General features: G+C 42.1%; 2 protein-coding genes across 4 annotated transcripts in view; both read left to right on the top strand.

The window, feature by feature from the left end:
• Positions 1-15,074, top strand: part of CROT (carnitine O-octanoyltransferase) — a 93,055-nt gene extending 77,981 nt beyond the window's left edge. For all 3 annotated transcript variants that reach the window (XM_033931213.1, XM_033931215.1, XM_033931216.1), the window contains one exon: positions 14,699-15,074. In XM_033931213.1, the coding sequence (XP_033787104.1) occupies positions 14,699-14,819 (121 nt within the window). In that variant the 3' untranslated portion in view covers positions 14,820-15,074. The remainder of the gene's footprint in view (positions 1-14,698) is intronic.
• A 7,798-nt stretch (positions 15,075-22,872) lies between these two features.
• LOC117354920 (uncharacterized protein F54H12.2-like) lies at positions 22,873-24,888 on the top strand. Its single transcript, XM_033932882.1, has 2 exons — positions 22,873-23,082; positions 23,605-24,888. Exons 1-2 carry the CDS (start codon positions 22,873-22,875, stop codon positions 24,886-24,888), a joined length of 1,494 nt encoding a protein of 497 aa, XP_033788773.1.
• The last annotated feature ends 1,332 nt before the right edge of the window (positions 24,889-26,220 follow it).

The following is a 26,220-nucleotide window of genomic DNA, read 5'->3' as shown; positions in this document are numbered from 1 at the left end:
TTGGCTAATGAAAAAAAATAAAAGTTACATGAGTTTCATAAACTGTAGTTTCTTGGGGGGGATTTTTGTGGGAGAGGTAAAAGCATGCTTCTTGAGCACATAAGAACATAAGAATTGCCGCTGCTGGGTCAGACTAGTGGTCTATTGTGCCCAGCAGTCCGCTCACGTGGCAACCCCTAGGTAAAAGACCAGTGCTCTAAATAAGTCCAGCCTCACCTGCGTACATTCCGGTTCAGCAGGAACTTGTCTAACTTTGTCTTGAATCCCTGAAGGGTGTTTTCCCCTATAAAAGCCTCCAGAAGAGTGTTCCAGTTTTCTACCACTCTCTGGGTGAAGAAAAACTTCCTTATGTTTGTACGGAATCTATCCCCTTTCAACTTTAGAAAGTGCCCTCTAGTTCTCCCTACCTTGGAGAGGGTGAACAACCTGTCTTTATCTACTAAGTCTATTCTCTTCAGTATTTTGAATGTTTCGATCATGTCCCCTTTCAGTCTCCTCTTTTCAATGGAGAAGAGGCCCAGTTTCTCTAATCTTTCACTATATGGCAACTCCTCCAGCTCCTTAACCATTTTAGTCGCTCTTCTCTGGACCTTTTTGAGTAGTATTGTGTCTTTCTTCATGTACGGTGACCAGTGCTGGACGCAGTACTCCAGGTGAGGGTGTACCATGGCCCGTAGAGCGGCATGATAACTTTCTCTGATTTATTCGTGATCCCCTTCTTAATCATTCCTAGCATTTTGTTTGCCCTTTTCGCCGCCGTTGCACATTGCACAGACGGCTTCATCGACTTGTCGACCAATACTCCCAAGTCTCTTTCCTGGGGATCTCTCCAAGTACTTCCCCGGACATCCTGTATTCATGTATGAGATTTTTCTTACCGACATGCATCACCTTACACTTATCCACGTTGAACTTCATTTGCCATGTCGCTGCCCATTTCTTGAGCGTGGTTATGTCACGTTGCAGATCTTTGCAATCCCTCTGTGTCTTCACTACTCTGAATAACTTCTTATTGTCTACAAATTTAATCACCTCACTCGTCATACCAATTTCCAGATCGTTTATAAATATGTTGAAGAGCACAGGTCCAAGCACCGAGCCCTACGGTACCCCACTGGTGATGCTCTTCCAGTCCAAGTATTGTCCATTCCCCACTCTTTGTTTCCTATCCGCCAGCCAGTTTTTAATCCACGTGAGTATTTCATCCTCGATTCCATGGTTCGCAATTTTTCGAAGTAGTCGTTCATGTGGAACCTTGTTGAACACCTTCTGAAAATCCAGATATACAATGTCGACTGGGTCACCCTTGTCTAGCCACCTGTTTACTCCCTCGAAGAAGTGCAGCAAGTTCGTCAAGCAAGATCTTCCTTTGCTGAAGCCGTGCTGGCTGATCCTCATCAGATCGTGTCCGTCAAGATGATCAATGATGCGGTCCTTTATCAACGCCTCTATCATCTTTCCTAGAACTGACTCACCGGTCTATAGTTTCCCGGATCTCCCCTCGAACCTTTTTTGAAGATCGGCTTAACATTCACCACCTTCCAGTCTTCTGGGATCTTTTCTGATTTGATCGACTTATTGGCTATTAGTTGAAGCAGTTCAGCTATTGTCCCTTTATGTTCCTTGATGATACCCGCATCTTATGTGTTTCTGGCTGTGGTTCATAATAAAACTTTACATTAAAAACAAATTACAAGATTTAGCTGAATTATAGTAGTTTTTGGGAGAGAAAGGCATGTTTTATTCGCACTTGTTAAAAGGTGACGTTGCTTCTCTCCTCCTCTCCCTTCCTTTCTTGCTTTATTTTCACGCTGGGCTTTGCAACACAAATTGCTCACACTGTTCTTATTGCATTGCGTTGCTTTCTTGGCACATGTGCACATTCATGCCTCTTTCCTGCACATGTGCCGATCACTATCATCAGCAACTCGACACATGTAAATTTAGCGAATCTTCGCTACTGTCCGCCAACCTCATTTATATGCACGATTTTTTGAGAATGACTCGCGCTTTTGAATTCACTACAAGATCGCCTGTGACATCGCCCGGTCGGTTTTTAATGCGTTTTTTTTAGAATCCTGGCCTGAGTCACATCAGCAACCTGTTAAACATCCCACTGAAGGAAGGAAAGATTATAGCTTCAGTATCCGCCCCAAACTGGGTGGTATGTTCACCCACTATCTGCACAACAGAGGCTGCAAGACAAATAGTGTCCGTGAGCTATGGCTGACCTTCATGAGGTGAGGATAGCAAAGTATTGAAAGTACATAATGAAAGCAGAAACCTATCTCAAGCTTGCTAGAATTGCCTTGCCCATGTGTCTTGTTCTTGTCATAGCAGGATCTGACTTGAGAGGGAAATAAGCCGAGTTGGTCTTGGGGATGTGTTAGAATCAATTCCTAATATTTTGATTCATTGAACCTGTGCTGTGGGGATTCCGTATTGCAGATTTGCTGTTTGAAACCTTGGCAGTGACAGTTGATCTGGCAAGGCAGGATAGCCATAGCCTATCGAAATCAAAATGAACACATTACAGATCCCAAATCTTGCATTGGGTTTCTTGCTCTTTACTCTTCTATAGGTCAGAAACTTTGATTTGATATTTTGACCATCTTTACATACCTGTTTGATGACTTTTTTTTTGTTTTTGTTTAATTTTTACCCAGCAACTGCCTAAAGCTTATTTCTCCATTCAGAGCATTACAGCAAGTAAGAAAAACATAGAGAGAAGTCTGCCCGTCTCAACTATGTAAATGCTTAGGCTAAGCTCTCTGCTGAGATCGTCTGTAGAGGAAGAAATTTAATCTGAATAGGAGACCGGATGAACAGATTCTGAAGTGTGTGATAGGGTGGAGGCAAGAAGGAGGAAGCAGTTTAGATTTCTAGCCAGTAGTAGAGCTGGACATCTCAGTCAGTAGAGTAAAAGTGGATAGTGATTGTTGAGAACAGAGGTAAATAGTATGAAATTGCATTCCATATTGTTCTCTTTCTGTGATGGCAGGTAAAGTCTATAATGCCCATCTAGTGTATACTGTTTGCCTGTTCATAATACCATTGACCACAGGCAACCACATTTGCATTTGGATTTTACATTTAGGGCTCCTTTTACTAAGCTGTGAGGCTCTAGGTGCTAGTTTATAGAATTGTCCCAAATGAGTATTGGCCATTTGCTAAGTAAGTTGCTCTGTGGGTGGCAACGGGTACTGAGCACCTCTCATATTAAGCCAGCTCCTTAATTATGCCCATTTGTACTCTGTATGGCACCTCCAGAGAAAGTTAGCATCTTTTGTACAGTCTTTTGTTGAAGAAAGTTAATTTAGGTCCTAGTCTGATGAATAACTACAGACCATTCCCCTTCTGGGAAAATCTGTATGATAATCACATACAGAATCAGTTGCAATCAAGTTTTCATTTTTGCTATAGTTCAAAAATGCTGTTTGTCTTTTAGTACAACCAAAGGAAAAAGCAGAGCAGTCTAGGTCTCCAAATCCAAGGTGATTTATTAATATCCAGTTGCACAAAGGTATCAAAGCTCGACATGGACCTTGTTTTGGCCAGAGGGCCTGTATCAGGAGTCCTAGACTAAACATATAAAAACAATATTAAAATACTTATAAAATATCATTAAAAGGAAATAAAATAACTGAGCTTTGAAGAAGATAAAATCATACCTTATAACGTGTCAAATCATATGTTATAAACCAGTGTTTCTCAACTTTTTCAAGCCAAGTACCCCCTAAGCCTATCAAATAACAACCGAGTACCCCTGCCGAAACTCTGCCTCAGACCCGCCCAAACTACGTCCCTGACTCTACCCCATAATAATACTAATTGTAATGCAATTTCTTCCATCCATTTTTTATATATACACAACATAATCTTATTAATACATAATGGTAACCACAAAATTAAAAAAAACAGCACACTGTACACAAGAAAATGTTAATTATCATTTATATTCGGGGGGGAGGGGTTCAAAGATGTCAGCCCAGCCTTAACTTGTTGGCCTTACCAATGTCAGCAAAGGCTTATGGGAGATCATATCATTCATATCTGACCTTAGGGTATATCAGTGCAAACAGCCTCAGATTGCCCCAGACAGCCTAAATTACATCAGTGCTTAAAGGTAACAAAGGACCTTGGTACAGCTAAGAGGTGTGAAGAGGTGTTAATGTCTGTGCTCAAGATATACAGTAAGCTCAGGTACATGGTCTAACACAGATAGTTAGGGTTAATCAGAAACCATTGTCAAAGTGATACTGGAAATTCTCCCTCTTTTCTTCTCCAGTCTCTCACATCCCACTCACCTTAATCACCATTGTTTCAAACAATTTACAAAAGATAGGGATTCTTAACTTCAATAGTTTCTATATTTAGAATAAGATTCCAACCTATAAAAGCCTCCTCTCTGCAACACCCCCCTCTCTCTCTGGAACATCACCCCCCTTCCTCTCTGTGTGGAACATCAACCCCTCTCTCTCTTTCCTCTGGACTCTGTAAGGCAGGTAAACTGTCATTTCTCTCTCATTAATTGTAATGATTGATGTATCTTTATAAATTCTGTTTTTCTGTAATATTAATCCTATTTCTGCACAATATATATGCTTTATGCAAGCACTCTTAGCTATCTTTGTCAGTAATTTTACTTCCTACTGAATTTTCAGTGAGGGTATTGAACCCGGGACCTGGCAGATTATAAGGCCGCTTCAACATTACCCGAGCTCCAAACCTTACATTTGGGAGGCTAAACCTTACAGATGTCAAGGCAGATGACTTTAAAATATGCAATGTCACCTCAGTAACAACTATAGAAAAATAGACAAATATAGTGCAAAATATAGGCAGCAGATATAAATTCTCAAAACTGACATATTTTGATCACTAAATTGAAAATAAAATCATTTTGCCTACCTTTGTTGTCTAGTAATTTCATGAGTCTGGTAGCACTTCCTTCTGACTGTGCATCCAATATTTATTTCTTTCTGCCTCCTGCACACATCCTCTCCTCCAGACCTCATTCCATTCCCCAACCAACATCTCTCTGTCCCTCCAGGAATCCAACTTTTCTTCCTCTCTCATCCCCCAGATCATATGCAGCATTTTTCATCACTGCCCACTAGCCTCCTGCATTTCTCCTTCTATAACCCCTCTCCAACACCATGCCACATCTCTCCCTCCATCACTATGCCCCCTTGCATCCCCTTCAATCTATCCCTCTGTTCCCTCTCCACCACCATATCCAACATTTCTCCCTCTCATCCTTCTATTCCCCATGCATCTCTACCTCATTCCTCTCTATGCCCAATTTTCCTCTTTCTTTCCCCATGTGCACCATCTCTTTCCCTCTCACACACTCAGGCACAACAGCTGTCCCTTTCTATTCCCTCCCTCCTTCCTATGTCCCAAGTAGTGCCCCCTTTCTCCCTCCCTTGTGTAAAATGGCCGCATTTACTGTTTTCCCTATTAATGCCCCCTTCTGTGTCCTGAGTTTGTGCCCCCTCCCCCTCACTGCCTTCCAGCCTTTGTTGGACCCCCTTCCTCCCTCCCCTGAAGTCGACCCACGCTGAAGCCTGCTTGCCCCCAAACTGACCCGCCGCTGTTTCCTCCTCCCCCCCCCCCCGGTCCACCGTTGCCACCCGCCAGCTCCATTTAATTATCCCCACTGCCACCACAACTCCAGGCAGGGAAGGGCCAGGCGCATGCAGCGATTGCACGCTGCTGGCCCACAAGCCTTCCCCCAACGTCAATTCTGAGAGAAGGTCCGGGCCAGCCAAGCAGCAATTGACTGGCCTGGAACCTTCTCCAACGTCAGAATTGACATCGGGGGAAGGCTTGTGGGCTGGTGGCGTGTTATTGCTGCACGCGCCTGGCCCTTCCCTGCCCAGAGTTGTGGCAGGGCATAATTAAATGCAGGTGGCAGCAGGTGGCGGTGGGGGGTGGCAGGGAGGAATCGGCGGTCAGCCCACATACCCCCCTAGGGTACACGTACCACAGGTTGAGAAACACTAATATAAATAAACTAAAGGAGAAAAAACAAGCATAGATAAATAACATACATAGGTAAGTGACAAGACAGTACTATGGGCTCCTTTTACGAAGGTGCGCTAGGGCCTTAACGTGTGGAATAGCGTGCTAAAATGCTCCGTGTGCTAGCCGTTACTGCCTCCTCTTGAGCAGGCAGTAGTTTTTTTGGCTAGCGTGCACTAATCTGGTGCGTGCACTAAAAACACTAGCGCACCTTTGTAAAATGAGCCCTATGTCTAATAGGATTTATTGCAATACTATAGTCTCCCAAAAGGATCTAACAGATGGAAAGACATATGCTTAAAATTCTTATGTCAAGTAAAATTACTTCAAAAAGATACATAGTAAATCTCTAAAACCACACATTGCAAGAGATGTGCATATCAAAAAGTGCTACATCAAAATAAAAACAAAAATCAAAGCTTCAAAATGCTATGTAAAGCTGAATCTTAACTGTTCAGCAAACAGTTTTACATAAAAGCCTGTGTATTGCCAAACCACGGCAAAAATAAAGGCCGTACTAAAACAATCAATGCAACTAGCCATAAAGGACTTCATATGTCTAAGACATCACAGTAATAAGAAAACATGATATATGCAAGCCCAACTGATTTTTAAAAAGAAACCACAAATACTGAAACAAATGTGCTCCAATTGTCAGTGAAGCAGTCACGTAATTCGATGAAGCAATGTATATGTATAAAAGGCAAGATAAAGAATTTTAAAAATACAGCACATCTACAACATAAAACCCCCCGCCACATATTAGAAGAGCATAGTCAAACTTTCAGCCATTAAGAAAAGAAAAAAGTGATAGCTTATGACTTGCGTTTGACTTTACTTCCATGTTTGGTGTGATAACGAGTGCTGGAACACATTGCCAGAGGTTGTGGTAAGAGCGGATAGCGTAGCTGGTTTTAAGAAAGGTTTGGACAAGTTCCTGGAGGAAAAGTCCATAGTCTGTTATTGAGAAAGACCTGGGGGAAGCCACTGCTTGCCCTGGATTGGTAGCATGGAATATTGCTACTCCTTGGATTTTGAAAAAGCATATAGGGTATATCATGGATGTTTCAAAAAAACAAACAAACTTAGAACAGTGTTTACGATGCCTAACACAGGCTGATTTACATATATCTGTCCTAAATGTTGTCTGTTCCCATAAGGGTCAGTCTAATAGGCTATCTTTTTCATTTTTCTCAGCAACACATTTACTTCAGGTACAAGACAGGCATATCATAATTATGGGTGATCAGATCATAGGACCTCTTATAATCTATATATTATTTCAGGTCCACATCCTGACTCCAAATTTTAATCACCTATGTCTGCCCCATCCTACCTACTTCATTTTGTATGAATTTAAAAAAAAAAAACTACAAGTGCAGATGTGTGCTTCACAAACTATATAATATTACAACAAAACATATTCAAAAAAATAATCATACCAAAAATAAATACAAACCATCAAATCATGTGCAAAAAAAGAAAAAAAGCAACACCTATCTCAAATGTGATCACTCAGAAGCCAGCGCTGGTTAGAGATGTACAACTCCCAACGCCCTTTTATCAGAGAAACGGGTGTTTCAGTCTGAATAAAGCAGATCTTCCTCAGGGGGTAATGACCCAACGTTGCCCCTCTACAAAAAGAAAAAACATAAATAAGATATATCTGCATATACAACCCCCCCCCCTTTTTATATAACAGATAAAAGGTATGACCTACTGAATCTCAATGTATGGAGTTAAAATTAACTTACAATTAGGTGCCCAAAGTAACTCTATTGCACCTCCTAACATTATAAAATTTCTCATAAAATATGCAAACCCATACTTAACTGAATTGCCCTTTTAGGCATACTAAGGGCTCCTTTTATGAAAGTACGCTAGTGGTTTTATCGCACATGCTAGCCAAAAATCTACCGCCTGCTCAAAAGGAGGCAGTAGCGGCTAGCGCACGCCGCAATTTAGCGCGCGCTATTCCGCGCATTAAGCCCCTGGTGCACCTTCGTAAAAGGAGCCCTAAATCTTCTCTAATGGCTCCACCCCATATGAATATATATATTTCCAACTTGTCTTGGATTGTAGTTTTAAAGGCGTTACTCACCACAAATTTACAACTCCCAACTCAAACCATTACCGTTATGGTGTGTAGACAAAAAGAAAAACTACACACTGTTGTGGCTTCCGAAATAATTTTTACATAAAGGAATCGCTCCTATTTCGGGAATACCCATCACACTTACGTGATTTTTCTCCTGCTCAGAAAACCGAGACATGATTAATGAGCGACGGATATACCCACTGTGGCTCCAACGTGAAGGGTCACATGACTCAACAGAGCTTTTGAACTAGGTAGCGTCTTGCCTCCATTAATAAATCAGACATATGCTGAACTATGACGTCAGCGACTCCTCTTTTGTTACTGAGCAACAGCTCACCAATCTGCTAAGGCTTTAAAATCAAAGCAGACAAACTTGTCAGCTCATTCATAGGGAGATTAGCAATCCACTTTCAAAAAGAAGCACAAAATAATCTTCAATGGTATAAATCATTCGTTAATGGTGTTTCATTAAGAACAATGTAGAATAGGGTCACAAAATAATATTCAGTGATGTCAACTGTCATTCATTAATGGTGCTCCTTGGGTTTTGATCAGGTACTAGTGACCTGGATTGACCACCGTGAGAACGGGCTACTGGACTTGATGGACCGTTGGTCTGACCTAGTAACGCTATTCTTATGTTCTTATAGCAGAGCAGATGCGAGCTAAGAAAATTATGTATTGCCAAATCACGGTGAAAAATATATATTGCATTAAAATAAAATTTTTAAAACAATCTTTACTGCTGGCCTTAAAAAGCTTAAATGAAGTCAGCAGTCCCAAACAGCGCGAGACTCCTCAGCCCGAATGTGAAGTGCAGATTCAGTTGGAGGGCGAGACTTTGGATACCGAAGGGGTTGCCAGTTTTTGCACTGAAGCTGGGACACCAACATGAGATGATGTGATACCAAATGGGGGAGCAATGTGCTGGAGCTGAGGATGGAAGGTCTGAGGATGGGTCTCCCCCTGGAACCGGGCCTGAGGACTCTAGGGGCCCTGGCATTGGATATCCCAAGGCTGAAGAAAAGACCAGAGAAGATGACGCTGGAGGAGGTATGGGGTGCTATAAATGTATAGAAAGCCAAATTGACATGGCGTTTAGATAATGTGTTGCAAATTCCAGAACTAGTGCAAACTCATGTAAAACAATGTGGGAAGGTAGTCACTAATTTAGAGACTCGAGTTCAACATATGGAGAAAACTGTTGAGAAAATGAGTGGCTTTGGTGAAAGATAATGTGAATATCCATCAAAAATTGGAAAGATTGGAGATTATGAACGCAGGTTGAATTTGATGTTGAATTTCTTGCTATCTCCTATGTTGTCACCGATTGAGATGCTTAAGAAGTACTAAAGGACCTACAAATATCATCTGAGACAATACTTCCAATTACTAAAGCCTTTTCTGTGAACTCAGGAAGTCCAATGCTAAAATCAGTACAAGAACAAAAGGAGGGGAGCCAGTTTTGATCTTACAGGCTTCCTAGCAGATTCTAGAATGGTAGTAACTAAAGCAACCCTCATTGTAACTTTTGCCTTGGAATATGATAGAAACTGGATTCTTCGACTCTATTTTTGCTTTAAAGATACTAAGTTTCTGGCGCATTCAGTGATGACTTTTCCTGACCTTTGTAGAACCACACAGCTGAGAAGAAAGACTTTTTTAGCTCTTAAATGTCAGGTTTTGGATCTCAGAGGGACTTTTACATGGAAATTGCAAAAAAAAAAAAAAAAAATGTATAAGATTTTGGAGAGAACTTGCGTTTTTCTTGACCCAGAACATTTAAAGAATTTCCTGTAAGCAAGGCAGCCTCCAGCTCCTATAGCTATATCCACTCCTTTAGATGGAAAGTTTTATTTTTCTGTTTTTTCATAATTTTTTGGTTCCCTTAATTTTTTTTATGTAATCTTGCCTCTCTCTCATATATTTTTTTAATATTGGGGTTATTAAAAAGACATGTGATTTGTTAAGTTGAATATACATTACATTAGTGATTATATTTTCTTTTAAGTATTATGCTTGTAATGTTATAAAAGTTGCAAAATTAAAAAAAAGCTTAAATTACCGATCTTAAAAAACTCTGTATGATTAAAACATCGCTGTAACAAAAATACATTACCCATTCTAATCACTAATTTATAAAAGACTTCCTTGTGCAAAGTGCAATTTAAATGTTGTATTAAATCTGCTCTGACCATCATTGAAACTACCATATCTTTTCATGTAAAATAAACCATATGGAAATGCTTTGTGTATTCAAAATAAAAGTTGTGCTGATGATAAAAAGTACTTACCAGAATCTAATCATGTCTGCGGGACAAGAAACTCTATATAATTGAAAAAGCATGGTCAAACAATGACGTTTGATGTATGGCATGGTCTTCACAGTAGATGTAATGACATATGCGTGCGATGGACTTAATGCAAGCTAATTTTAAAAGATGGTATCTGACAAAAGAGATAATGTGCCAATAAAAATAAAATCACACACGATGCTAATAATCCTATGGAACAAAGTGTAATAATCCTATGGAACAAAGTGTGTCTTGATTTAAAAAAACGCAACACACAGAATAGGTTCCTTGTGCAATTGGTTTTGTATATGTCACGAGGGAAAGACCTCAGAAGCCTGCACCAACCACAGAATATTCAATTCTTGCGATGGTTTAACTCAGCAGGACAGGTTATCTATCATCGGTCACAAAACCCTCTACACACCAATTCCCAGTTTGAATTTCTGGTAACTTAATCACTTTTTCTTTATAGAACGCTTGGTGTGTAAAAAATACAATGCACTTATCTGCTTAAAGAATAAGGCCCGACGGGACCCGTTTCGCCAGGCTAATGGCTTCGTCAGGGAACTTTTTGACAATGTGTTCAGTCTTGAAAACACTTCAAAAAATGGCGCCGGCCATTTTCAAGACTGAACACATTGTCAAAAAGTTCCCTGACGAAGCCATTAGCCTGGCGAAACGGGTCCCGTCGGGCCTTATTCTTTAAGCAGATAAGTGCATTGTATTTTTTACACACCAAGCGTTCTATAAAGAAAAAGTGATTAAGTTACCAGAAATTCAAACTGGGAATTGGTGTGTAGAGGGTTTTGTGACCGATGATAGATAACCTGTCCTGCTGAGTTAAACCATCGCAAGAATTGAATATTCTGTGGTTGGTGCAGGCTTCTGAGGTCTTTCCCTCGTGACATATACAAAACCAATTGCACAAGGAACCTATTCTGTGTGTTGCGTTTTATATTCAAGAGGTCCTTAACCATTTTTTGTTTCGAGTATTGATTTAAAAAAAAACAAAAACCCCACAACAAATTGAGTCACGATGCATACTTTAAATTTAAAAAACTAGTTGTTAAAAAACTTCATGAAGAGACATCATGATGCAAAAAAGATAACGTTACACATGCATTCAATATTACACGGAGGAAAGTTACACATAAATAAAATAAATAAAAAGGCTGTGTGAAAAAGTTTACTAAATCCATTCTATCTGTCCTAACAAATAAAATCAAAACTTAAAACAAATACAAAATATGCATTTCACAGATCATGTTAAAGAACATCTAAAAGATACTAAAAATAGCTACAATAAAAATATACTAGCCTTTCTAATTACACTCCTATATTTGACTCTAAGCATTTGAAAAATAGATTATAACCAGAATGTCCAGAGGCAAAAGAAAAGTGAAATAATTTAAATGTTTACAAAATTGTGCAAGAATTATATTACAAAAAAAATTTAAGATCCAGTTCAACATTTAAAGCTTTAGGCACAACAGTATTTAATTCATATCTATCTATCTCTATCGCTCTATCTCTATCTATCTATATACACACACACTAGTCTTTAAGCCTGTTACATTAACAGGTGCTAGAATAGATGTGTCTTTCTTTCTCTCTTCTTGGCCTCTTTCTGTCTGTCTGTCTTTCTTTCTGTCTCTCTCTCTCTCTCCTTGGCTGCTGTCTTTCTGTCTCGGCTGTCCACCACCACCTCTTGCCTGCTCCCCCTGTCCAGCAGTAGCGCTTTCTTTCCGTCTCTCTCTCTCCTTGGCCCCTGTATCTGTCTTTTTCTTTCTCTCCCTCTCTCTCCTTGGCCGCGGTCTGTCTTTCTGTCTCCTTGGCCACTGTCTGTCTCTCTCCTTGGCTGCTTTCTGTCTGTCTGTCTGTCTTTCTTTCTGTCTGTCTCCTTGGCTGCTTTCTGTCTGTCTTTCTTTCTGTCCCTCTCCTTGGCCTCTTTCTGTCTGTCTGTCTTTCTTTCTTTCTCTCTCCCTCCTGCTGTCTATCTTTCTTTCTTTCTGTCTCTCTCCCTCCTGCTGTCTATCTTTCTTTCTTTCTGTCTCTTTCCCTCCTGCTGTCTATCTTTCTTTCTTTCTGTCTGTCTCTCTCCATGGCCGCCTTTGTCTGTATGTCTTTATTTATGTCTGTCTCCCTGGCTCCCTGTCTGTCTGTCTGTCTCCCACCCCTCCGTCTTCACTTCCCTGTGCAGCAGCAGCAGCATTTTCCTGCTCCTTCACTTCCCTGTATTTACATCCTGTAATTCTTACCAGCATGGGAGGACTCATTCATTTGACTAAACACCTCTTCTGACAGCCGGATGCCTCGCAGCACCCGCACCCTGTCCGCCTCGTTCAGGCCGAAGGACACCCTCCTGCCGTTGCTCTCACCGCCACCTATCACTGCCACCATACTGCAGGAGACAAACCGCCGCGTTAAGCGCCGCACGCGCTGCAAACTGCTGCACGCGTGGCAAATCGAACATGGCCACAGAGACACAAATCACAGAGGCAGGGATCACGCCGTTGTAAGTATGCATGCGCGCTTAGGGTTTTATTATAGAGGATAATCTTAGAAGCTGTTGATAAATGTCACATCCACGTCATCTACTGGACACTTTTTTTTTTAATAGCAATGAATTTAATATCATCAATGAGCAGTCATCCAATTTTGAACCAATGGTTCTGATAAAACATTCCTTAATATACAGTTCCTTTCTTCTATTCTGGTCTTTAACATACATTTTGTTTTACCAATATACCTTATATACTCAAATATAAACCGTGATTTTGAGGTCAAAAAAAGGCCCAAAAATGGGGGTCTCGTTTTATATTTCGGTCAGCACTGACACATCCACCTACCAAACCTATTGCAGGCCTCTGTTGGACTTGCCATGAGACCTAGCAGTCCAGCAGTGGACCAGGACAGGACGGATCCCTTCTGTCTCCTGTCCTGGCCGACTCTACTAACTTTTACCACCAATGTGCACTGAGAAAAAAAGCTGCTTCCCAGCATCCCTAGAGAGAAAGGCTTCTTCCCAGCATGCATGAAATCGCTGGTTGGTTGCCCTGAAATCGCTGGTTGGCTGCCCTGAAATCGCTGGTTGGCTGCCCTGAAATCGCTGGATGGCTGCCCAGAAATCGCTGGTTGCCTGCTTCTAATAGAGCTTAACCTACAGATCTTTGGGGGGAAATTCTGTGGTTGTAAGTTAGCATAACGCCAGTGAGTGGCAAGTCCTGCTAGTGGAACTAGAGAATGATACGGGGACAAATTTGTTCCCATAGGAACTCAATTTTCCCGTCCAGTCGAGTTTTGTTGCTGTCACTGTCCCTGACCCATTCCTATAAGCTCTGCCTTAACTGCACAAGCCTCGAACACTTATGATTTTAAAGTGTTTGAGACGTGCAGATGAGGACAAAGCTTGCAGGAATGGGGCAGGGGCAGGAAAAGAACTCGCGGGGATGAGATGGGAAAATGAGTTCCCGTAGGGACGGGGAAAAATTGTCCCCGTGTCATTCTCTAAGTAAAACAGGATTAAAATATCACTCACGTTGGAGAGAGAGGCTCAAAATAATGGTGCTACTTCCACATGCTACCTCTTCTCTTGAGTTTGGTTTGAAAGATATTTTAAAATATGGAAACTGTGACTGAGTTCAAAGAAGCGTGGGATGAACACAGGATCTAGAATCAGAAAATAATATTAAAAATTGAATTAAGGCCAGTACTGGGCAGACTTGCATGGTCTGTGTCTGTATATGGCCATTTGGTGGAGGATGGGCTAGGGAGGGCTTCAATGGCTGGGAGGGTGTAGATGGGCTGGAGTAGGTTTTAATGGAGATTTCGGCAGTAGGAACCAAGCACAGTAGAGCTTTGGATTCTTGCCCAGAAATAGCTAAGAAGAAAAACTGAATGGACCATTCAGGTCTTTATTTGCCGTCATCTACTATGTTACTATGGAAAGTAAAAGGCTCTTTAGCATCCCTGCTTTTCTGCTATTTTGGTGAGTCTTAAAATATATATTTCCAGATTTCTGCAAAGGTGGTTTACACTGGTTTTTCAGGTTTGATAAGATCCTACCCCAGAGATCTTAGTCAAACTGGATCCCTAAGGCAGCAGGAGATAATATTAGCCTTGCTCAATGTCAGGAGGCGTGTCAGTGGGAAAAACAGGATTTGAACGTGATTTCTCTGATATGCAGCCTACTGCTCTAAACACTAAGCAACAGATGTATCTAAATAAATATTAATTTTTTACTTATTTTAAAACACTTCTTAATTTCTTTCCTGGATAGGTTTGTGGTGACATGCACAGCTTGGAAATCCTGCCCAGAAACTGATGCTAAGAAGTTGTGTCAGACCTTGTTCCGGAATTTTTATGAGATAGCCCAGTTAATGGCTACAGCTCGGCTGTAGAGAAAGATGAGAGAACTCCATGAATGCATGAAAGTGTTTTATCAGCTCAGCTGCATTACATTACTACTGAAAAAGGCAAACTGAAAAAAAAGGTGCTATAAAACTTTATATGGAATGTCCATTCACTTATCAAAGTTACAGGGAAATACAGTATTTTTCACTCCATAAGACGCACCCTAGATTTAGAGGAGGAAAACAAACAAAAAAAAACATTCTGAACCAAATTGTCCCTGCCAGACTCTGCACCCAACCCCACACTCCTTGTCAAGCTCTGCACTCTGTCCCCCCTCCTACCAAGCTCTGTACCCTGTCACACCCTCTGGTGGTCTAGTGGTAGACAGGGCAGGCAGGCCTACTGGCTGGCAGACAGGCAGGGGTGGACAGGGCAGGCAGGCCTAGTGGCTGGCAGGCAGGTAGGGACAGGGCAGGCAGACAGGGGAGGCTCCCCCCCTGTACCTTTTTTACTTTTTTAATCCCAGCAAGGCCTCCCGTACCTTTTTGTACTCCCGGCGCTTTTCTTACTGGATGGCTGCGGCAGCGACGCACCCTTATTTCCACCCACTTTTGGGGGGGGAAAAAGTGCATCTTATGGAGCCAAAAATACGGTACTTTTAAAACCAGTTGGAGGAATTTTTTTTTCACTCAGAGAATAGTTAAGCTCTGGAACGCGTTGCCAGAGGATGTGGTAAGAGCGGATAGCGGTTTTAAGAAAGGTTTGGACAGGTTCCTGGAGGAAAAGTCCATAGTCTGTTATTGAGAAAGACATGGGGGAAGCCACTGCTTGCCCTGTATTGGTAGCATGGAATATTACTACACCTTGGGTTTTTGCCAGGTACTAGTGACCTGGATTGGCCACCGTGAGAACGGACTACTGGGTTTGATGGACCATTGGTCTGACCCCAGTAAGGCTATTCTTATGTTTTAACTTAAATCACAAAACTAGAAGCAATTTATTTTCCAAAAAGTATTTACTGTAGCAATAATTTTAAAGATTTTTAACATATTCTTTATAGTGATTTAATACTGCAGCAGCAATGCAGATCCAAAGGAAAAAAATCTTTGTGTAAAATAGAAATTATGCAACAGCAATGCAATATCACATGAACATCCTGATTTTTTATGATCCAGGTTTTACACTGCTGGTTTTTAGAGCAGTAAGAACATGTGAGCATTCCTTTTTTAATTTAAACATGGGTAATTCAGGTTTTTCTCTTTACAGGGTAAGGTACTTTTAACAGGTGTTAATGACATTGGCGTACACTGTTACTCCCATATTTGTCACTTGCACTTAAAATGATACCTTCACACTGAATAGGTGACTACAGAAAGCTTCCAACTAGGATGTTAATGCTAATTATGTGTGTAAGAATAAAAATATGCAGTAGCATTTGGGACTATGATTCTGTGAAGTTTATGTCTTCCATATCCAACATGGACATTCCTTCAGCATTTCCTGAAGATGGAGAATTTCTCATGTGCTTTGAAGGACAATGGTAACGCCATTTAGAATGGCTTGACTTTTATGTATTCTTCTAGTACAAGGAAGGGCAACCTCAGAGGGCCAAATGAATGTCAATACTATACTATCCTCAGCAGGCACAAAATTACACAGTGTTAGAGCCAGAAATGTACAATGTTCCGGAGACCACCTGTGATAAGTAAAAATGTAACTAAAAACGATGAAAACAAATTGTTAGAATGGCAGCTCTAAAAAATATTTGTAAAACACAGTATTTAAAATTGCTAAAATGGTTAATGAGATTTTCTGTGTATATTCCCCATGGTCTTGAAGGCCACATCAAATTCAATGGCAGGCTGCAAGTTGCCCACCCCTGATTTAGTACATACCTTATATACTCTAATATAAGTCGATCCAAATATAAGTAGAGACCCCCAAAAAGGAGGAAAAAGGAATATAAGTCGGGCAGCTTAATGTTCAAGTGAACCTGCCCTGCCAGGTTCTGCACTCAGCCCCCCTCTCTGCCAAGTTCTGCACCTAGCTCCCTTCCCTCCCTGTCCTGCATTCAGTCTCATTCCCTACCAAGGTGTGAACCAAGCCCCCCTCCCTGTCAGGCTCTTAACACTGTCTCACCTTCCTTCCCTGTACCCTCTTCCCCCTAAAAAGAGCCAACCTCATCAGTGATGTCACAATGGCTTGATTGTCCTGTATTCCCCTCTGCCCTCTAACCCAGCCAGCTCCCGGCTGGCCCTGCACCGCTCCTTGATAGGCTGCTGCGAGAACCGCAAATCCCGCTACTTCTTGCGGCAGCCTATCAAGGAGCAGAGCAGGGACGGCCGGGAGCACGAAAAGCTCACCCTTGCATGCTGGCCCGGGTGCGCCGCTGGCTACTACCTTTACAATCTTCAGGATTTCAGCACGGAACACACACTGGACCACCAGAGAACAGGCATGCGAGGGAGGGTAGTAATTATTAGTGTCGGCTGGGTCAGGAGACGGGAGGAATCCCTCCTGTCCCGATCTAAGGCAGGCCTGCAAGAAGTCTGGGAGGGTTTTGGGTGGTCACTGGGGGATGACCCGAATATAAACCGGGACCCCCATGTTTGGGCCAGTTTTTTGGCCCCAAAATCCCGGTTTATATTTGAGTATATACGGTAGTGTTGATGTTTCAAAGATATACAGGGGTTAATATTTAAAGGCACATATCCAGTTAACTATATACGGCTGGCAAAATAAAAGCCAGTGAGAGATACATTCTGCAGAGAGTGCCACTGAATTTTTCCTCTGCTTGCCTCAATGCTATCCAGACAATGCTGGGGTAGACCTGGAGACTGATTAGGAACCATAATCAGACTGTTAACCAAATGACTATCCAGATAAAGTTAGGACAACAAAAAGGATAAGTAGTCTAAATATGGTGGCTAACTGGAATAGCACTTCTGGGTCAGTGCTGAAACTGGATATTCAGTGCCAGATGGTGTCTTCGTACAGGTGCTGATCTGGTTTTACATGAACTGCAACCATAGGCACCAGCTCTATGGGTGCCTGAGCATCCCAAGATTTTTCCCTGTGAAACTCCCTATGAGAGTGGTTTCTGACAGAGATTGGAAAAAGATGTTTTTGAACAGTGGGTTTGAAACCAGCAATTATCTGTGTTAAAATTGAAAAGGGGTTAAAAGGTTTGGGAAATGTTGGATTTGAACTGAATTAAAAGTTTTAGAGTCTATAAACAAAGGGTTTGAATATCTGAATAGTATATAAACACTGTTGAATTAACTGTACTGGTACTGGTTTAAGTGTGGAAGTTTTAGAATTGTTGAAAGCTATTCCTGATTATTTGTTTTATGATTGGGCCTATGTACATAAGTAGTATAATGGGTACACCTCATGTCAAAATGATTGACAGCTGTCAAAGAGAAGGATCGACCAATCAGCGTTCACGTCCAGGTTAAGCCCCACCCACTCTCCACCCACACCACACCCATTCTCTGCCCAAACCCTGCCTACTTTTACCCAAACCCCACCCATGCCCCTCCCACTCCATGCCCACTTTTCCCATAGCCCCACCCAGGCCCCATCCATTCTCCGCCCAGGCCCCTCCCCTCCCATAGGAATGAATGGTGGTAGCTCGGCCCATGCCCCGCCCCCATAGGAATGAATGGTGGTAGCTCCACCCATTCCCCTGCTCCATGCCCCGCCCCCATGCCACATCACTGGAAATGCACTTTCTAATGATGTCACCGGAAATGGGGGCATGTTTGACCCCGGAAATATGCTTTCTGATATCACCGGAAATGGGAGTGCCTGCCCTACCGGAAGTGTACATTCTGATGACGTAGGCGAAATAGGGTAAATGAAGCACCGGAAATGTGCTTTTCTGATGAGACGGAAATGCATTTTTGATGATGTTACCGGAAACAGACTTAGTCAAAACCCCCGGAAATGATGTGGCCAGAAAAAAGTGTCTTTACTTTTAACAGGTTTTAAGATCTCATGGTTAGAGCAATGCACATGCAGGTCACAAAAGAAAATACATTTACAGCTGTTTTTGGGTTTTTCCTGTTTTTAAAATAGATACCAGTTTCTAAAGAGCAGTGCAGAAACAGCTTAGAACTGTAAAGCTGCATATTTTTTTTTTATTTCCTGGTTTTACAGACACTTTCAGTAGGAATTTTGAGTTAATGGTTGCATGGGTGATACCCATATTGTCATGGTGACAGCTGATAAGCCCCTTGCAGCCCCTGATAAAGCCAAGGGGGGAGAGGGGAAGGTGTGTTTAAACCTGTCTGAACATGACCCAGCCCCCTGGTGTTGTCATAGTGACTATCCTTAGTCTTTAACAATCTGAAAAAAAACAAACCCTGTCACCTAACAGCCTCTGTTAAAAGGCAGAGTTTTAAGACCTATTTTTTTATTTAGAGCTAAGTTAACAGAGCTGACTGGGACATGATGAAAGAATCTTTATTGAAGCAAATTTATTATGATCCAAATGCGGCAGGTAGCTATTGAGGCATTAACCCTCTACTTCAAGAGGCTAAAAAGAGCGATAGTACAGTCCGGAGAAAAGACGATGTGGACTGGGTCACCGTTCAAAACGCATACAATTTACACCGACCGGCTAGAATCCATTTTAAAAGAAATAAAACAATGGTGTCAGAAGTTGACAGCCAGTGGCAAAGTGACTTAGTTGACATGTCAGCCTTTGCCCGTTATAACAACGGTTACAAATACATCTTAATGGTAATAGATATCCTGTCAAAATATGCATAGGCCTTGAGTTTAAACACAACCAGTCATGAAGTTTCCAAAGCCTTTGAAACAATATTTAATTTAGGGCGTACACCTGAAAAACTTCAAACAGACAAGGGTAAAGAATTTTTAAATAAGTCTCTGAAGAATTTATTAAAACAAAAAGGTGTTTGCCATTTTGTGACCCATAATGATGTTAAAGCAGCTGTAGTGGAAAGATTTAACAGGACTATAAAATTCAAAATGTGGCACTATTTTACAGTCCATAATACCTTTACTTATCAAGACGTACTACAGGCTATAGTGCACAGCTATAGTTATAGTTTTCACAGAACGATACTGGCGAGGCCTGTAGATTGCCAGTGTTCCCGCTAAGGTGCGCTGGCCTGCGCTCGCGCACAAAATATTACATCGCAGCGCAAAGTTTCTCTTCACAGCGCACACACGCGTCGCAAAGGTAAGGGGAGGTAAGGTAAGGGGACGCATTGGGGGGATTGCACTTCCCCACAATTGCCATGCTTCGGTTCCTCTTCTTCCTTCCTTCCTCCCCCCCCCCCCCCCCCCCGCGGGACCCTGCGGCACCATCAACTCTTACTCCCTCTAATGTCGGCCCTGCAGCTCCAGACTTCCTCGCACCTTCTCCCCTCCCCCTTTGGATCGCTATTATTTTAAATGTTATAGCCGCGGAGCTGTATCCATCAGTGGAGATGTCTAACCTCGGCCTGCCCCGGAACTCTTACTGCAACAGTGACTTCCTGTTCCTGCCTAGACGGGCGGCTGCTGCAGTAAGAGTTCCGGGGCAGGCCGAGGTTAGACATCTCCACTGATGGATACAGCTCCGCGGCTATAACATTTAAAATAATAGCGATCCAAAGGGGGAGGGGAGAAGGTGCGAGGAAGTCTGGAGCTGCAGGGCCGACAGAGGGAGTAAGAGTTGATGGTGCCGCAGGGTCCCGCGGGGGGGGGGGGGAGGAAGGAAGGAAGAAGAGGAACCGAAGCATGGCAATTGTGGGGAAGTGCAGAGCTGCAGGGAAGAGTGTTGCGGTACCCAGCTGGAGGGAGAAGGAAGATGAGGGAGGGAATTAAAGGAGATGCCAGGGCTTGGAGCATAGGAGGAAGGTATGCCAGTCTAAGGGAAAAGGAAGGGGGAGATGTGAGAGCATGGAGGGGGAGCGAAAGATGGAAGAAAAGGAAAGGAGAGAGATGCCAGAGAATCAGGGAAGGGGAGATACCAGACTATGAGGAGAGGTGTGGGAGAGGGAAGGCGAGGAGAGAGATGCCAGACCAATGGGGTGAAAGGAGAGATGGAAGGGGGAGGCATACAGTTTCTGGAAGGGGCATAGAAGGAGAGAAGATGCCATATAGGGGAAGAGAGACGGCAGACAGTGAATGGAAGGAAGAGAGTTACAAGAAGATGAGGAAAGGAGAAACCACAGAAGACAAAGGTAGAAAAAAATTTCTATTTATTTATTGCTTTAGGAGACATGTGTCACTGTTTCTGTGAAGCATTGTATGCAGAGTCCAGCTTCTTGCTGGTTCAATTTAACCTTTGTCTATGTATTTTTATTTTATCCCCCCTTTTACAAAACTGTGAAGCGTTTTTAGCACCAGCCTTGGTGGTAGCAGCTCTGATGCTCAGAATTTTATGAGCATCAGAGCTGTTACCTCCGTAGCTAAAATCCACACTACAGTTTTGTAAAAGAGGGAGGGGTTAGTTTGTGATTACATATTCCTTACTAGGCGAAGGTGTTTTCTGTGTTCTGTGTGTTCGAAAGACATGGTTTTCTGTTAGGATTGACGGTGTAGGATTGATCTGTGCTGGTCTGGCTTGTTTAGTTTTACAATGGGTGTATTGATGTACTGCTCACTGCAATATGTAAGATGCTGCCTTTTCCTAGGTACTCATGTGTGACGTGTGGTTTGTTACTAAAAATCATGTTTTTCTTACAGATGGGGGGGGGGGTGCCAAAAAATGATGGGCCCCGGATGTTACATATGCTAGGTACGCCACTGTATGTAAAGATACCAGAAAGCTGGCGTAGCAAAAACTTCTAAGTTTTGAGTATTTAACCCTCCCACAATCTCACGGGCACTCGTTTCAAGTTTATTGAGATTTTGATTTAAACGCAATATCAAATATTTTCAATGCGTATAACAAAAATAAATTTGGGGAAATAAATAAAACCATTTGAACCAGTGTTCCCGCTAAGCTGCGCTGGCGTGCGCTGGCGCACAAAATATTACATCGCAGCGCACACGTTTCTCGTCACAGCGCACGATCGGAAGAGGCGTACGGCAGATGGCAGGGCGGCGAGAGGAGAATCGGGCGAGTTGGCTCATAACTTGCTGGCGCCCGATATTTTTGGCTCACGGTGAAAAAAGTTTGCTCACAACACCCGCCCGCTTAGAGGGAACACTGGATGTGACATCCTCAAACTCTTTGCAGATTTGGAAAACAATCTATGGCAGTAACATCAAACGCAATCCCACCAAGGATCTCTTAAAGAAAGGAGACCATGTGAGGCTGTCAAAAGTTAAAGGAAAATTGGGACGGATGAGACGAATGAGATATTTATAATAAAAGATGTTTTAAACAGGTCAGAGAACAACATACAAGATACAGGATTACGATAGCGAAGCTATACAAGGTTCTTTTTATCCTGAAGAATTACTAAAAGTCAAGCCTCTACAGGACAGAATATACCGTATCGGAAAGGTTCTAAAGGTAAAAGGAGGGGGTAAGAACAAAATTTGTCTCGTGAAATGGAAGGGTGGCCTGATAAATTTAACAGTTGGGTGAAGGCCTCAGAGATTTAAGACATCTGATTTTGTCTTTTGAAGCAGCACAGAGAGAAAAAAAATGAATGACGGTGGCTTTTATATCACATTGCCTAGCAATGCTTCGGCAGCTATGTTTCCCCATAATACCAGCTCTAATTTTACCATACAAATAGCTAGGCCTTTGGACTTACAGGGGCCGTGGGAAGCAGGGCTGGTGGAAATACAATACCCACATACTTGGGAAAATATTAAGGAAGACCTCAAGTACGTTGTCACCTCTGGAGAAGGAAATGTACACCAATTTACAATCCAGAGAGGATATTAATGCGACCATGGGGAGGTTATTGGAAATCATGAATCATGACATTACAAGCGTCTATGAGTCTGAGAGACTGCCGAGAATCATATATGACCCCAATACTCGAAGAATTCATGTAAAATCAGAGGATAAGTCTTATTTCTGCAGAGGGTGATTTGGCAACCATTTTGGGGGTAAAGGCTAACGTTAATACAAGGCATTCTCATTTCCCAGCAAATATCGAGGCCGGCTTTAATACCTTCTACATGTACACTGATATTGTAGAGCCCCAGTTAGTAGGTGACCATTTTGTACAACTGTTGCGCTGTGTTCCAGCTCTAGGGTCAGCAGATAAACTTATCACCCTCACGTACAATAAACTGCACTATGTACCTGTGAACAAGCAGCACATCGACACCATCACATTTGAAATAAAGATGGATCAGAACAGGAACGTCTCATTTCGTTACGGGAAGGTGATCCTTAAGCTTCACCTGCAACCCAGGAAGACTGTTATGTTTTAAAATGTTGGTGTCTAAAGATTACGGAGACCCCAAAGCATACAAAAATTATTACACAGCACAAGCCGGTTATGGACTTTCAGGATTTCACGGGGCCCCTGTCATGTACGGTGCTGGTGTAGGTAGTGTATTTCGTAGTCTCTTTAGAAAAGCAATACCACTTTTGAGAAGGGGTTTTGAAATAATTAAACCACATGTGAAAGGAGCCGCAAAAAACATAGCTAAAGATGACATGGGCCACGTCGCAACAACCGTTCTAAATAAAATAAACCATTCCGCAGAGCAGGCGGGGTCAGGACTGGCTGTGGTTAGACCAGCTGTTAAAAGAAAGAGGACCCATCCTCAAGAGATTCTGCAAGGACCTCCAAAACCTTTTAAAAGAAAGAAACCCCAAGGTGACAAATCACAGAAGCTATCCGGCGGATCCAAGAAGAGAAGGGCCCTTTCTAGGAAACGTGATATATTCTAAAAACCAAGGCTTTTGTACACAATGGCTCTGAAGAATGCGTTAAATCAGAACTAGATCTGTTTGAGCTATCCCCGACTCAAACCAGTATTGAAAAAAGCATTTATGTGGAAATACCATTATCAGCTTTATCGGAAACAGCACCTTTGGACTTCTACATAGCGGGGCACGGTGAAGACTACATTGATTTAAACAACACTCTCCTGCATCTGACCTGTAAAATTGTGAAAGAAGACGGTTCAGACATTGACGCAGCCGCCAAAGTAGCCCTGGTAAACTACCTGATTGCATCTATTTTTAGCCAATTGGATGTTACCCTGGGAGACCAGCTGATTAGTCAAAGTAATAACTGTTACCCCTACAGAGCCCTCATAGAGCTGATCCTCAATTACGGTGAAGGAGCCCTCAAATCACAGTTCACAAGCGGCCCATTTTATAAGGATACAGCCGAACATCACAACATTAGAGATATAGGTGCACGTAATGTGGGTTTTACCGAAAGGGCTCACTTTACAACATCTAGCCACAAGGTGGAGCTGTTGGGGCATTTACACAGCAATCTATTTTTTCAAGAAAAGCTACTCAACAGCATAGATCTTAAAATAAAACTGTCTCGTAACAAAAATTCTTTCTGTTTAATGAGCGGTGATGCTGACCAAAATTATAAACTCCTTATCTTAAACGCAGCCCTCTTTGTAAAGAGAGTTAAAGTGGCCCCTGGAGTGCGCTTGGGACATGCCGAAGCTCTACTGAAAGCTAACGTCAAGTATCTGATAGATCGTGTGGGGTTGAAGGTGTTTATCATACCGGCCGGCACCCATGTGATTAATCAGGAAAATCTCTTTTTGGGGCAGTTGCCAAAGCTCATCGTGTTGGGCTTTGTGGATAACGATGCTTTCAGTGGTAATTATGCTAAAAATCCTTTCAATTTTAAACATTACGATATTAATTTTGCGGCTCTGTATGTGGATGGTGAACAAGTACCCGAAAAACCTCTACAACCCGACTTTGAAAATGGAAATTGTGTGATTCAAGCGACCGGTAAACATCTGAAAGACAACGCTCTCCTGGTTGATCGTCAGGAGTTTTACAGAGGTTATATGTTGCTAGCCTTTGACCTATCACCGGACCAGGACTGCGCTGACCACTACTCGCTGATCAAAACCGGCAACCTGAGGGCTAAAATATGTTTTGCCAGAGCTTTACCTCACACTGTGAACATGATTGTGTATGGGATTTTCGACAACGTGATAGAAATTAATCTTAGAAGGAATGTTCTTTTTGACCTTTCTTGAACATGAACACCGTACAGATCTTCCATATTTTAAAGGACTCCTGTGTTGCAGAATCTTTTTTAGATGTACTGCCCAGTGACTGGTTAACAGGGTTAGAAATACCAAGGAAACCCATGGAAATTGTCATGAACACACACCCACACAACCTACCGGGTGAACACTGGTTGGCCCTCTGTGACCGGTGATGGGACAGGATAATTTTTTTATTCTTACGGACAATCACCGGATAGTTTATTCTTCCCTAACAACATTATGAACTTTTTCAATAAACACTGTATAAGGCCGTATTATATCATAACAGACAGTTACAACACCTGCTGTCTGAGGCCTGTGGCTTTCACTGTGTGGTTTTTTTTACATCATTGCTGTAACGGGCAACCTTTTGAAAATATTTTAGAAATGTATTCTGAAGATTAGCGCTTGAGTTGTTGACTAGGGACCAGGTACATTTTTTCAGCGTGATACATCAGCGGTTTGTCAGAAGACCCGTTATCAACAGTAAAGCAAAACTTAACAAGGGCCCTATAAATCCGCCCAATTGTTTCACCAACTGCTTCTTTTTTTTCTTAAGGGTTAATCTTTTATCACACAGTCTTTTTATAGCGTGACGCTTCCCTTTTAAAACCTTTATCTGGTTTTGTGAAAGCGGGATGTTACCTTTTAAGGTGCTGAGAGCGATTTCAACTATAGCAGCCACTAAACCATCAGAAGCTTTTCTGTGCTGCGGCGAGGCTTGGACTAAAAGTTTTAAAAGGGGCAGGTTTCTCTTTACACGGCTAGACATGTTACCTGAGACAAGTCCCAGCGTATATAAAGGGGTCTGGTTATATATTCACAGCCTTTTACGGGCTGATTGTGGTTTTACACAATATACTGTTGTCCAGTCTGGCGGGAAAATATCCTTTCTCAATCTGTAAGCCTCAGGCGTTGTGGTATTTAAATCCACACAGAGATAACGAACGGCTTTCTGGTGGCATCCTCGAAGGCCTCTAAAAAGAATTGTGATTTTCCAGTGTACATCTGTCTAGCTAGAATGGCTATCTTTAACTTATCTCTAGGATTCTTAAAGAGAACCATGTATTTGGTGTTTAAAGTTATAGTCCGGCTTGTTTTACCCTGGCAGAAAACATTCTGAACTATATATGTGATGCTCAGGTTTCTGTGATGTACGTATTTAGTAAAGACATTCTCTATTTCGCCGCTTTTACAGGCAGAATCCATTAGATCATCTACAATAACCAAGTTTACTTTATTGGTTGGAAACATTCAGTCATCGTTAAAAGTATCAGACAAAATGTCCATAAAAGTAATAAAAGGATATTTAACATTTCT

This window comes from Geotrypetes seraphini, chromosome 2, assembly GCF_902459505.1.
Source record: "Geotrypetes seraphini chromosome 2, aGeoSer1.1, whole genome shotgun sequence".
Classification (NCBI taxonomy): Eukaryota; Metazoa; Chordata; class Amphibia; order Gymnophiona; family Dermophiidae; genus Geotrypetes; species Geotrypetes seraphini.
The sequence above is the reverse complement of the archived record's forward strand: the minus strand, read 5'-3'. Positions and strand labels throughout refer to the sequence as shown.